Below are 11,354 nucleotides of genomic sequence, written 5' to 3' on the forward strand. Positions count from 1 at the left end.
GCGAAATTCTTACACAAAATACACTTAAATGTGAGTAAGGCATCGTCACGGGTACAGCTAACAGCTGGACCCACAGACCAAATGGCACATAAGCAACTACTTGAACACAGCTGGGAGCACTCTAGCAAGAAGCTCAAAGGACAGAGAAGGTGACTAACTGTGCTTCATCAGAGTGTTTCCATAGGAGAGACATGCTCACCTCAGTCAGGTAGATCAGCCTCAGCATGCAGGAGGGACAGCTGCTCTGAGTTCCCTGCAGGAAGTCCCCAAGCCAGTGTGTGAGGACTACATAGGGGTCTGTCAGACTCAACAGAGGCTGTCATTAGCTGTGGCTCATCCCACACAGGCAAGCTCTGAGCATCTTTACCTGGAATAACCCACAAGTTAGATGGCACCAGTGAATCTTCACCAAAACGTCACCTCTGTCTTGTATATGTACTTATCCAATACTCCACCACACACACACACACACACACACACACACACACACACACACACACAAATGAGAACAGATTCACAAATTTGCTTCCAAGGGCCTGATGTAACAGAGGTGGATAAAAGCATGGGGCTGATGGCATAGCTGTGGACAAAGGATTTGGAAAGTCAGCAAAGAGGAACTCCTAAGAGAAAAGACACCTCTTTGGAAATGCCTCCAGAGGGAGTTCTAGGACACGTGGGTTTCAGATCTGGGTCTCTGACATGATTACCAACACAAAGAGCTGGGGCTAGTAAATGACCCTGTGTCTTAAAGCAACATGCATGGAACCTGTGGATACACACACACACACACACACACAAGGTTAATCTCTGCCCTGTAAGCACACACACACACACACACACACACACACACCCCTTTGCAAATATACAGTGCACCTGTAAAACAGACTCGAGGGGGGGAAAAAAGTGACTCCCACATGATCTGCCAGGGATCTAGACTTTCCCTACGCAGAAGCCTGTTCTACAACAGAAAGAAAACGATTCAGTTATTTTTATCTCCATTGCATGAGTTTTTTTTCTATGTGTTTCTACACCGTGTGGATGCAGTGTGTGCAGAGGTCCGAAGCCTGCCCGGAATCTCCTGGAGCAGCAGTCACAGAAGGTTGTGAGCTGTTCTGTGAGTGCAGGAAATCCAACCTGGGTCCCAAAAGGGCAGTGTGTGTACTCTTAACCTCTGAGCATCTTTTCAGGCCCCAGAAGAAGCTTCTAATTGGAAGAAAACTGCGATTGCAGAACTTTTCACAAGGTCTTAGATTCCCCTAGGACAGAGCTAAACAGAGAAGCACCAGCCTTCCCTGGCGGGAGGGGGCAGAGGGGGTGGGGTTAGACGGAAGGGGCGGGGTCGGGAGGAAGCGGGAGGGTTTGGGGAGGAGGAGTGGCGGTGAGCAGAGCTATTGCTGAGGGTGAGGGAGAAAGGGATGGGGAGAAGGAGATGGAGATGGGACTAAGGAGAGTTGGGGGTGGGAAGGCAGTGGGACAACAAATATTTGAGGGTACAAAAGAAGTGAGAGGGTGATAGGCAACAGAGTCTCTGAAGGAGGAGAAATGAGACAGAGAAGGGGAAGCATGGAGGGAAGTGAGGAACAGCTGCCTTGGGATCCCAGGGCATCCTAGAAGGATGGTCTAGAGGAGACTGACTTGAAACTAGAGAAGAATCAGGGGGAGTGGCTAGAGCAAAGATTTGTTAATGCCTCTAGGTACTCAGGGCTGTGGGTGTGGCCCGGCATAAATGTTTCAACTCTTGTTGCAGATTTCAGAGGCTGCAGTTCAAGACACCAACTTTTTTCTTTCTTCGCCTTTCCTGACACTATTGCCAATAGTCCCTGAGGGCACAGCTGTTGGTGAGTGAGATGAAGAAGGGACCGCACGCAGGTTGTTGTGTCTGGCCAGTAGATCACAACCTGGGTTTTAGCCTGGAAAGGCATTTTGGAAACCTGGAAGAGAAGAGGAGCTGGGCTGCGCGAGATAAGGAAGGAACCAAGACAAAGCTCTCTGTTCAAGGTTTAAATTTTATTATTTTGGCACTCAGTTATAAAGGAAGGGGGAGGGGCCCAATTTTCGCCAAATAATCTTGGGGTCCAGTAGCAGGGTGATCACGTGATGGCTTCAGAACAGCAAAGCTGCAGATTCCATCAGTGGGCCTGGCAGAGCAATTGAGAGGCAAGCTCCATCCAGGTGTAAACAGTGGAAGCATTAAGGCTGAGAAAAGGGAGACTACAGCGGGTGGGGCATGCGAGCCCAGTACAACTCTGTCCTCAGGATTTTTAGTTGGTTAGTAGTCAGGTTCCTAGTTACAACCTCAGTTTGATCAAGTGTGAGAGGGGCCAAGATTTGCAGGGAGGGAGGTTCCAAGCCACAAGGCACAGGAGTGATCCCCTAAGAAATTTAAGGAAAAGTGGATTAGGGAGATGCAGGGTCAGAGCAGAGAATGCCCTAATTCACAGCCAGGTGCCTGGAACTCTTGCTTTAGTCTGCACTGGGGCTACAGCAGGGGCAGGGGCATGCTAACTTCCCCATTCTCCCTGTAGCCACAGTCACATCTGTCAGAAGAAACCATGGCCAAGGCAGCAGTGACCAAGCGCCATCATTTTATGATTCAGAAGCTGTTAATTCTACTGAGCTGTGGATACACCAAGCTGCTGGCCGGTGAGTTCCCTGGGCCTATATGGACCAGGGTTGCTGCAAGGAACAGGAAACTGGCTTAAGTCAGTTCCCAGGCCTGGGGTACCAAAAACTCCAGGGTTTCCCACTCTTCAGTCCAGCACCACAGCAACTGGGAACCCTGGCTTTCCGTGACCCAGGCTTCAGTGGATTAAAGAGATAAGGGGAAAGTTACAGTGTGAGGGAGGGGCAGGAATGAAGAACCAACAGGGCAGAAGGGCATACCTGGTGATGTCCTCAGCACCATCTGGGTCTATAGGAAGCCTAAAACCCAGTGACTAGGATTGGGTATGCTGGGAGCAGTGCACGACCGAGACAGTCTCAGACAGCTGCTCTGGACCTAAGGCAGGCTGTGCTAGAGACTGCCTTCCAAAGGGATTCCTCACGAGTCCTCTGCCATTCACGAAACTCTTTGCAATTGATCTTTCTTTCCACTTTCCCATGGTATTTGTCCAGGAGATCACAAGAGATGCTTCCAGGAACAAGGCAGCCTCCCCAACCCTCTTCCTTTTTCTTAGTCATTTTTTAATTGGATTTTTTTTTTTTTTTACATTTTAAGTGTAATCAACTTTCTAGATGCCCCCATCACACCCCTGAAGCCCCCAATCCTATGCCCCCTCCTCCTGCTTCTCTGAAGGTCTGCCCCCACTCACCCACATACTCTTGCCTCCCCAACCTCAAATTCCCCTACACTGGGACATCAAGTCTTCACAGGATCAAGGGCCTCTTCTCCCATTGATGCCCCACAAGGCCATCCTCTGCTACATATACTGCTGGAGCCATGGGTCCCTCCATGTGTATTCTTTGGTTGGTAATTTAGATCCTGGTAGTTCTGGTTGGTTGATACAGCTGTTCTTCCTATGGGGTTGCAAATCCCTTCAGCTCCTTCTGTTCTTTCTCTAACTCCCCCATCAGGGACCCTGTGATTAGTTCAATGGTTGTCTGCAAAAATCCGCCTCTGTATATGTCAGACTCTGACATAGCCTCTCAGGAGACAGCTGTATAATGCTCCTGTCAGCAATCACTTTTTGGCATCCACAATAGTGTCTGGATTTTGTGTCTGTATATGGGATGAATCCCCAGGTGGGGCAGTCTCTGGATAGCTTTTCCTTCAGACTCTGCTCCACACTGTGTCTCCATATTTGCTCCTCTGAGTATTTTGTTATCCCTTCTAAAAAGAACAGAAGGGCCCACACACTGGTCTTCCTTCTTGAACTTCATGTGGTCTGTGAATTGTATCTTGGGTATTCTGAGCTTTTGGGCTAATCACTTATCAGCTAGTGCATACCATGTGTGTTCTTTTGTGATTGGGTTACCTCATTCAGGATCATATATTCTAGTCCCATGCATTTGCCTAAGAATTTCATGAAGTCATTGTTTTTAATAGCTAAGTAGTACTCCATTGTGTAAATGTACCACATTTTCCATATCCATTCCTCTGTTGAAGGACATTCTAGGTTGTTTCCAGCTTCTGGGTATTACAAATATGGGTGCAAAAAAGCATAGTGGAACATCTGTCTTTATTACATGTTGGGATATCTTTTGGGTATATGCCCTGGTGTGGTATTGCTGGGTCTTCGGGTAGATATATTTCCAATTTTCTGAGGAACCGCCAGGCTGATTTCCAGAGTTGTTGTACCAGCTTGCAATCCTACCAACATTGGAGGAGTATTCCTCATTTTGCATATCCTTGCCAGCATCTGCTGTCACCTGAGTTTTTGATCTTAGCCATTCTGGCTGGTGTGAGGTGGCATCTCGGGGTTGTTTAGATTTGCATTTCCCTGATGACTAAGGATGTTGAACATTTCTTTAAGTGCTTCTTGACCATTTCATTTTCCTTGGTTGAGAATTCTTTGTTTATTTCTGTACCCCATTTTTAATAGGGTTATTTGATTCTCTGGAGTCTAATTTCTTGATTTCTTTGTATATATTGGATATTAGCCCTCTATTGGATGTAGCATTGGTAAAGATCTTTCCCCAGTCTGTTAGTTGCCTTTTTGTCCTATTGACAGTGTCCTTTGCCTTACAAAAGCTTTGCAATTTTGTGAGGTCCCATTTGTCAATTCTTGATCTTAGAGCATAAGCCATTGGTGTTGTGTTCAGGAAGTTTTCCCCTCTGACCATGTGTTCGAGGACTTTCCCCACTTTCTCTTCTATTAGATTTAGTGTATCTGGTTTTAAATGGAAGTCCTTGATCCACTTGGATCTGAGCTTTGTACAGGGAGATAAGGATGGATCAATTTGTATTCTTTGACACACTGACCACCAGTTGAACCAGTACTTTTTGTTGACAATGTTGTCCTTTTGACACTGGATGGTTTTAGCTCCTTTGTCAAAGATCAAGTGACCATAGGTGTGTGGGTTCATTCCCGGGTCACCAATTCTGTCCCATTGATCTACCTGCCTTGGTCACTATACCAATAACATGCAGTTTTTATTACTAATGTTCTGTAATACAGCTTGAGGTCAGGGATGGTGATTTCCCAGAAGTTTTTTTTATTGTTGAGAATAGTTTTAGCTTTCCTGGGTTTTTTGTTAGTCCAAATGAATTTGCAAGTTGTTCTTTCTAATTATATGGAGAATTGAGTTGGAATTTTGATGGGGATTGCATTGAATCTGTAGGTTGTTTTAGGCAAGATGGGCATTTTACTATGTTAATCCTACCAATTCATTAGCATGGGAGATCTTTCCATCTTCTGAAATCTTCTTTGATTTCTTTCTTCGGAGACTTGAAGTTCTTGTCATCCAGATTGTCTTAGTCAGGGTTTCTATTCCTGCACAAACATCATGACCAAGAAGCAAGTTGGGGAGGAAAGGGTTTATTCAGCTTACTCTTCCACATTGCTGTTCATCACTAAAGGAAGTCAGGACTGGAACTCAAGCAGGTCAGGAAGCAGGAGCTGAGCAGAGGCCATGGAGGCATGTTCTTTACTGGCTTGCTTCCCCTGGCTTGCTCAGCCTGCTCCCTTATAGAACCAAGACTACCAGCCCAGAGATGGTCCCACTCACAAGGGGCCTTTCCCCCTTTATCACTAGTTGAGAAAATGCCTTACAGCTGGATCTCATGGAGGCATTTCCTCAACTGAAGCCCCTTTCTCTGTGATAACTCCAGCTGTGTCAAATTGACATAAAACTAGCCAGTACACAGACCTTTCACTTGTATGGTTAGTCACACCAAGGAATTTTATATTATTTGTGACTATTGTGAAAGGTGTTGTTTCCATAATTTCTTTCTCAACCTGTTTATCCTTTGAGTAGAGGAAGGCTGCTGATTTGTTTGAGTTAATTTTTATATCCAGCCACTTTGCTGAAGTTGTTTATCAGGTTTATGAGGTCTCTGATGGAATTTTTAGGGTCATTAAGTATACAATCATATCTCTGCCAATAGTGATATTTTGCCTTCTTCTTTTTCGATTTGTATCCCTTTGACCTCCTTTTGTTGTTCAATTGCTTTAGGTAGAATTTCAAGTACTATATAAAATGGACAGCCTTGTCTAGTTCTGATTTTAGTGGGATTGCTTCAAGTTTCTCTCCGTCTAGTTTGATGTTGGCTACTGGTTTGCTGTCTATTGCTTTTACTATGTTTAGCTGTGGGCCTTCAATTCCTGATCTTTCCAAGGTTTGTATCAGGAAGGGGTGTTGAATTTTTTCAAATGCTTTCTCAGCATTGAATGAGATTATCATGTGTTTTGTTTTGTTTTGTTTTGTTTTTCCTTCGAGTTTGTTTATATAGTGGATTACTATGATGGATTTCCATATATTGGACCATCCCTAGATTCCTGGGTAAAACCTACTTGATCATGATGGATCATTGTTTTGATGTGTTCTGGGATTCAGTTTGCAAGAATTTTATTGAGTATTTTTGCATTGATATTCATAAGGAAAATTGATCTGAAGTTCTCTTTCTTTGTTGAGTCTTTGTGTAGTTTAGCTATAAGAGTAATTGTGGCTTCATAGCATGAATTGGGTAGAGTGCCTTCTGTTTCTATTTTGTGGAATAGTTTGATGAGAACTAGTATTAGGTATTCTTTGAAGGTCTGATAGAATTCTGTACTAAAACCATCTGATCCAAAAAACTGGCTTTTGACTTTCAATGACTGCTGGTATTTCTTTGGCCTTATTGGACTGTTTAGATGGTTTATCTTATCCTCACTTAACTTTGATTCCTGTTATCTGTCTAGGAAATTGTCCATGTCATTCAGGTTTTGCAGTTTTGTTGAGTATAGGCTTCTGTAGTAGGATGTATTGATTTTTTTTTGGTATTTCCCCATTCCCCATTTGTATCTCCCCATTCATTTCTGATTTTATTAATCTGAATACTGTCTCTGTGCCCTCTGGTTAGTCTGGCTAAGGGTCTATCTGCCTTTTTTGTTGTTGTTGTTTGTTTGTTTGTCTTTTGAGACAGGGTTTCTCTGTGTAGCCCTGGCTGTACTGGAACTCACTCTGTAGACCAGGCTGGCCTCAAACTCAGAAATCCACTTGCCCCTGCCTCCCAAGTGCTGGGATTAAAGGCATGCACCATCACTGCCTCGCTAGGGTTTATCTATCTTGTTTATTTCCTCAAAGAACCAGCCCCTGGTTTGGTTGATTCTTTGTATAGTTCTTTTTGTTTCTACTTGGCTGATTTCAGTCCTGAGTGTGATTACTTCCTGCTGTCTACTTTTTATTTTATTTTATTTTTTGCATTTTGCATTTTCTTTGACTGTTGTGTCAATGTTTTCTATGGTATCTTCTGCACCTGAGATTCTCTCTTCTCTCTCTATTCTGTTGATGATGCTTGCATGCATGACTCCTGATCTCTTTCCTAAGTTTTCTATCTTCCGGGCAGTTTCACTTTGTGATTTCTTTATTGTTTCTACCTACATTTTTAGATATTGGATGGTTTGTTTAATTCCTTCACCTGTTTGGTTGTGTTTTCTTGTAATTCTTTAAGGGATTTTTGTGTTTCCTCTTTAAGGGCTTCTAGCTGTTTACCTGTGTTCTCCTGAATTTCTTTAAGGGAGTTATTTATGTCCTTCTTAAAGTCCCCTATCATCATCATGAGAAGTGATTTTAAACCTGAATCTTGCTTTTCTGATGTGATGGTGTATCCAGGACTTGCTATGATGGGAGAACTGGGTTCTGATGATGTCAAGCAACCTTGGTTTCTGTTGCTTATGTTCTTGCACTTGCCTCTTGCCATCTGATTATCTCTAGTGCTATCTGCATTCACTGTTTCTGACTGGAGCCTGTCCCTTCTGTTAACTTGGTTGTGTCAGAACTCCTCAGAGTCCAGCTGTCTCTGTGATCCTGAAATCCTGGTGTGATCAAGCTCCTGAGATCCTATGATCCTATGATACTGGGCATGTTAGAGTTCCTGGGAGTTGAGCTTCCTCTGGGTGATGTGGGACTTGGTGCAGAGCTGGTGCCCAAGGTTCTCAGGGCAGTGAATCAGACCAGAAGGAACCCATGCCACTCCCCACTCCTTCTTTTGATCTGTTTTTATCTTGTTTTAAGGCTTCATACTATCCAAACACTAGAATCTGAAACAATCCCTTCTCTCCTTTTCTACCAAGTGTAGGGATTAAAAGTGTGTGACACCAGGCTCAGCTTCAATGCCCATGTGGCTCATCAACCACCAGCCTGCTCAGGTCCCTTCGCTGCCCACCTAGCCTTTCCCACTTTCCCATCCACAGAATGCCTTTTACCCCATCAGGGGGCAATATGCAGGCATGTCTGGGGAGACCTCATCTAATCAGGGGCTGGAAAGCCTTGTTCTCTATGGATGACTCTGGCAATGGTACTGCCTTTGGATCTATGGGATCTTCTGCCCTTGCTTTCAAGACCATGTCGTCCACCTCCTGGATAGATGGCATCAGATAGTGGTATTCATTACCAGGAAGGAGTGGGCCCTTTTGTTTTATAAAAGATGGACCTTTCCCCCTATATTTTCAGCTAGATTTAAGACCCTAAAACACAGATAATATCTGATACACATTATACTTCAGCACTTGATAAAAGTCACTAAAAGTACTTTTGAGATAAGTCCTTCAGGTAACATGATGTGCACCTGAGGGGTTCTACTAACCGGAGACTGTCAATGATTGCACAGAAAATAGGATGCAGAACTGGTGGACATCTTGAATAGGGTCTTCTCTTCCTGAATTTCACCCTGCTGAAGAATACTTGGGATCACAGAAACATGAGTCCTATGGCTTTCTTGTCACACTTTGGAACTTAATTGCATGTTTCTCTCACAGATGCACACTCTCTTAGGTGCAACTTGATCATCAAGGATCCTACCACAGCAGACTGTCCCTGGTATGAAGTGCAGTGCTCAGTGGATGAAATAACTTTCCTCCATTTTAGTAACATAAACAAGACCATGACTTCAGGTGACCCAGGGAAGATGGCAAATGTCACTGAAGTGAAGGAATGTTTGACACAACTTCAGAAAGATTTGGTCCAGGAGTTGAGGGACAAGGTGTCTAACACCAAAGTGGACACTCACAAGACAAATGGTAAGTGTGGATAGAGTACAGAGGCAGAGACATTGGCAAGAGAGGAAGGGCAGAGTACATGCAGGAATGTGGGGTTGAATGTGTTTGTGTGAAGGAGCTGATCATTTGTGGTACCTTGCAGGCACAGGGTACACAATGAGTAACAAGAGCAAGTTGTATGAAAATGATACTGACACATAAGCTTGTAGAGAAAGACTTGAGGTGATGGACTGATCAGAAATGAAGACTGATGGTTTTCTTATTGATTTGCAGGTTACCCAACTTTACAACTCACCATGCTTTATCAGATAAGCCAGGGCCAAATTATTAGTGCCATCTGGAAATTCAACATCAGTGATAGTTACTTCTTCACCTTCGACACAATGAATATGAGCTGGAGACCGACTAATGATGAATCAGGGGTTATCATGAATAAATGGAAAGAAGATGGGAAATTTGTGAAAAAATTGAAATTCTCCATAGCCAAATGCAGTCAGGAACTTGATGAATTCTTAAAGCAGCCCAAGGAAAAGCCAAGTAGGTATTACCTAGATTATCAGAAGGCACTTCATCTAATTTGATAGACTGACTGAATTATGTATGAGTAGTGTTCCTGTCTGAAGAGTCAGTGATGACCGTGAGGAATCCTCATTCCCTCTCACTCTCTAGTATTTCTCATTCCCTATTAACTAGTTGTCAAGGCTTTATATGGCCTGCTAATGAGCCTCAAGTCTGTCTGCATCTCTGTAAACTTCCAGCCTTCTCATCCCCAGGTACAGCTGCCATTCCACCAGCTCCACCATCACTTCTAAAGGATTTATTATCTTACTCTGGTATAATTAAGCACTTCCCCAACATCCAGAAAGTGATAGCCATAGTACATTTATCAAATTTTGTGATGGTTTGATAGACATTAACTTTTCTTTGTAGTGAAGTATGCTCTGCAAAGACATCATGTATCATGTCTCTCTACTCAAGACTTTGTAAAATAGTTCTTACAAATGAGTCCCTCATGGCTGCCTGGGGAGAGAAGGTGCTGATGGAGGTTTGTTTTTACTTTATCCTGAACTTTTCTATCTTTTTTAAAGGATCAACCTCAAGGATCCCCAGTATCACCCAGCTTACATCAACTTCCCTGCTTCCACCTACCAGCCACTCTACTTCTAAGAAAGGATTTATCTCTGTGGGACTCATCTTCATATCTTTATTATTTGCATTTGCAATGTGAAGAGGAAATATTATACCCAAGGAGGTAAGGAGCAGGCTGAGGTTTCATTTGGTTCTTGGTAGAGTTGTTCTGCACAGGACTTTCAATAGGTTCCCACTGGGTACTAGGGATGGGAATTCTCCTCCCCATATTGGAATAGCAAGTGCCAGTTACCCACTAAGCATCTCTCCAACTACTAAATCTGAACTGTTAAGGTCTGCCTTCTAGTTCAGTAAAGTTTCTTCTGCTCAGACCATAAGAAGTGGCTGAAACAAGCTTCTGAGCACCTCACTTGCATGCACCCCATCATGACCCATGTAGGGACACTGAGCCTATATTCATTCCCAGAACAATTGCAAAGGTATTTTCACACAGCCAATTAGGACCGCTCACTAACTCTCTCTGTCTTACTGCCCTCCATGCTATATGCAATAATGCCTAGTGATCCTAGAAATGGGTCTGTATGAGAGGAGGTTTAGTGACCAGAAGCTCTAAACCAACTTTGTTAGTCAGAGGTCATGACATGTCAGGGTACAAGCTAAGAAGTGACTTTCAGACTTCTCTGCTGGGATAAAGAGCTAATTACTTTCAGAATCACAGTCCAGCTCTCACTTCAAAACCTCCCCAGACAGAAAATGTCAGATGCTCAGGGACTGTTGCATCAATTGTCACAAGCCACAGAGGAAAGGGGGCCCTAAGGAGACAAGAGGAGAGGTTCCCAACCAGACCACCAAAATGTTGTCTCAGGAGGAAGAGCCCAAGGCATGCAGATAAAAGCATTTACTCAACCAAACATCCTTATCATCTCATCCAAGATGCAGGAAATACCTCACCACATAGGGAAGAATGGATGTAGGAGAACACTGTTCTCCAGCCATGACCTCACTGCTGTGCCTTTGAACTTGCAGCAGCTCTGAGAACTTGCATGATCCCTGCACAAGTGCAGGCCTGTCAATCATCTATTCATGGAGCCACAGGGCTTCATGAGGTTCCTCAGTCACTGAGAAGTT

General features: G+C 43.9%; 1 protein-coding gene across 1 annotated transcript; it reads left to right on the forward strand.

The window, feature by feature from the left end:
- Positions 1-2,552: 2,552 nt before the first annotated feature.
- Positions 2,553-11,118, forward strand: LOC110289236 (retinoic acid early-inducible protein 1-alpha-like). Its single transcript, XM_085843320.1, has 5 exons — positions 2,553-2,643; positions 8,898-9,158; positions 9,411-9,674; positions 10,226-10,361; positions 10,977-11,118. Exons 1-5 carry the CDS (start codon positions 2,553-2,555, stop codon positions 11,116-11,118), a joined length of 894 nt encoding a protein of 297 aa, XP_085699446.1.
- The last annotated feature ends 236 nt before the right edge of the window (positions 11,119-11,354 follow it).

The sequence above is a fragment of the Mus caroli genome, unplaced genomic scaffold (genome assembly GCF_978045245.1).
Source record: "Mus caroli unplaced genomic scaffold, Mus_caroli_1 scaffold_9, whole genome shotgun sequence".
Taxonomy (NCBI): Eukaryota; Metazoa; Chordata; class Mammalia; order Rodentia; family Muridae; genus Mus; species Mus caroli.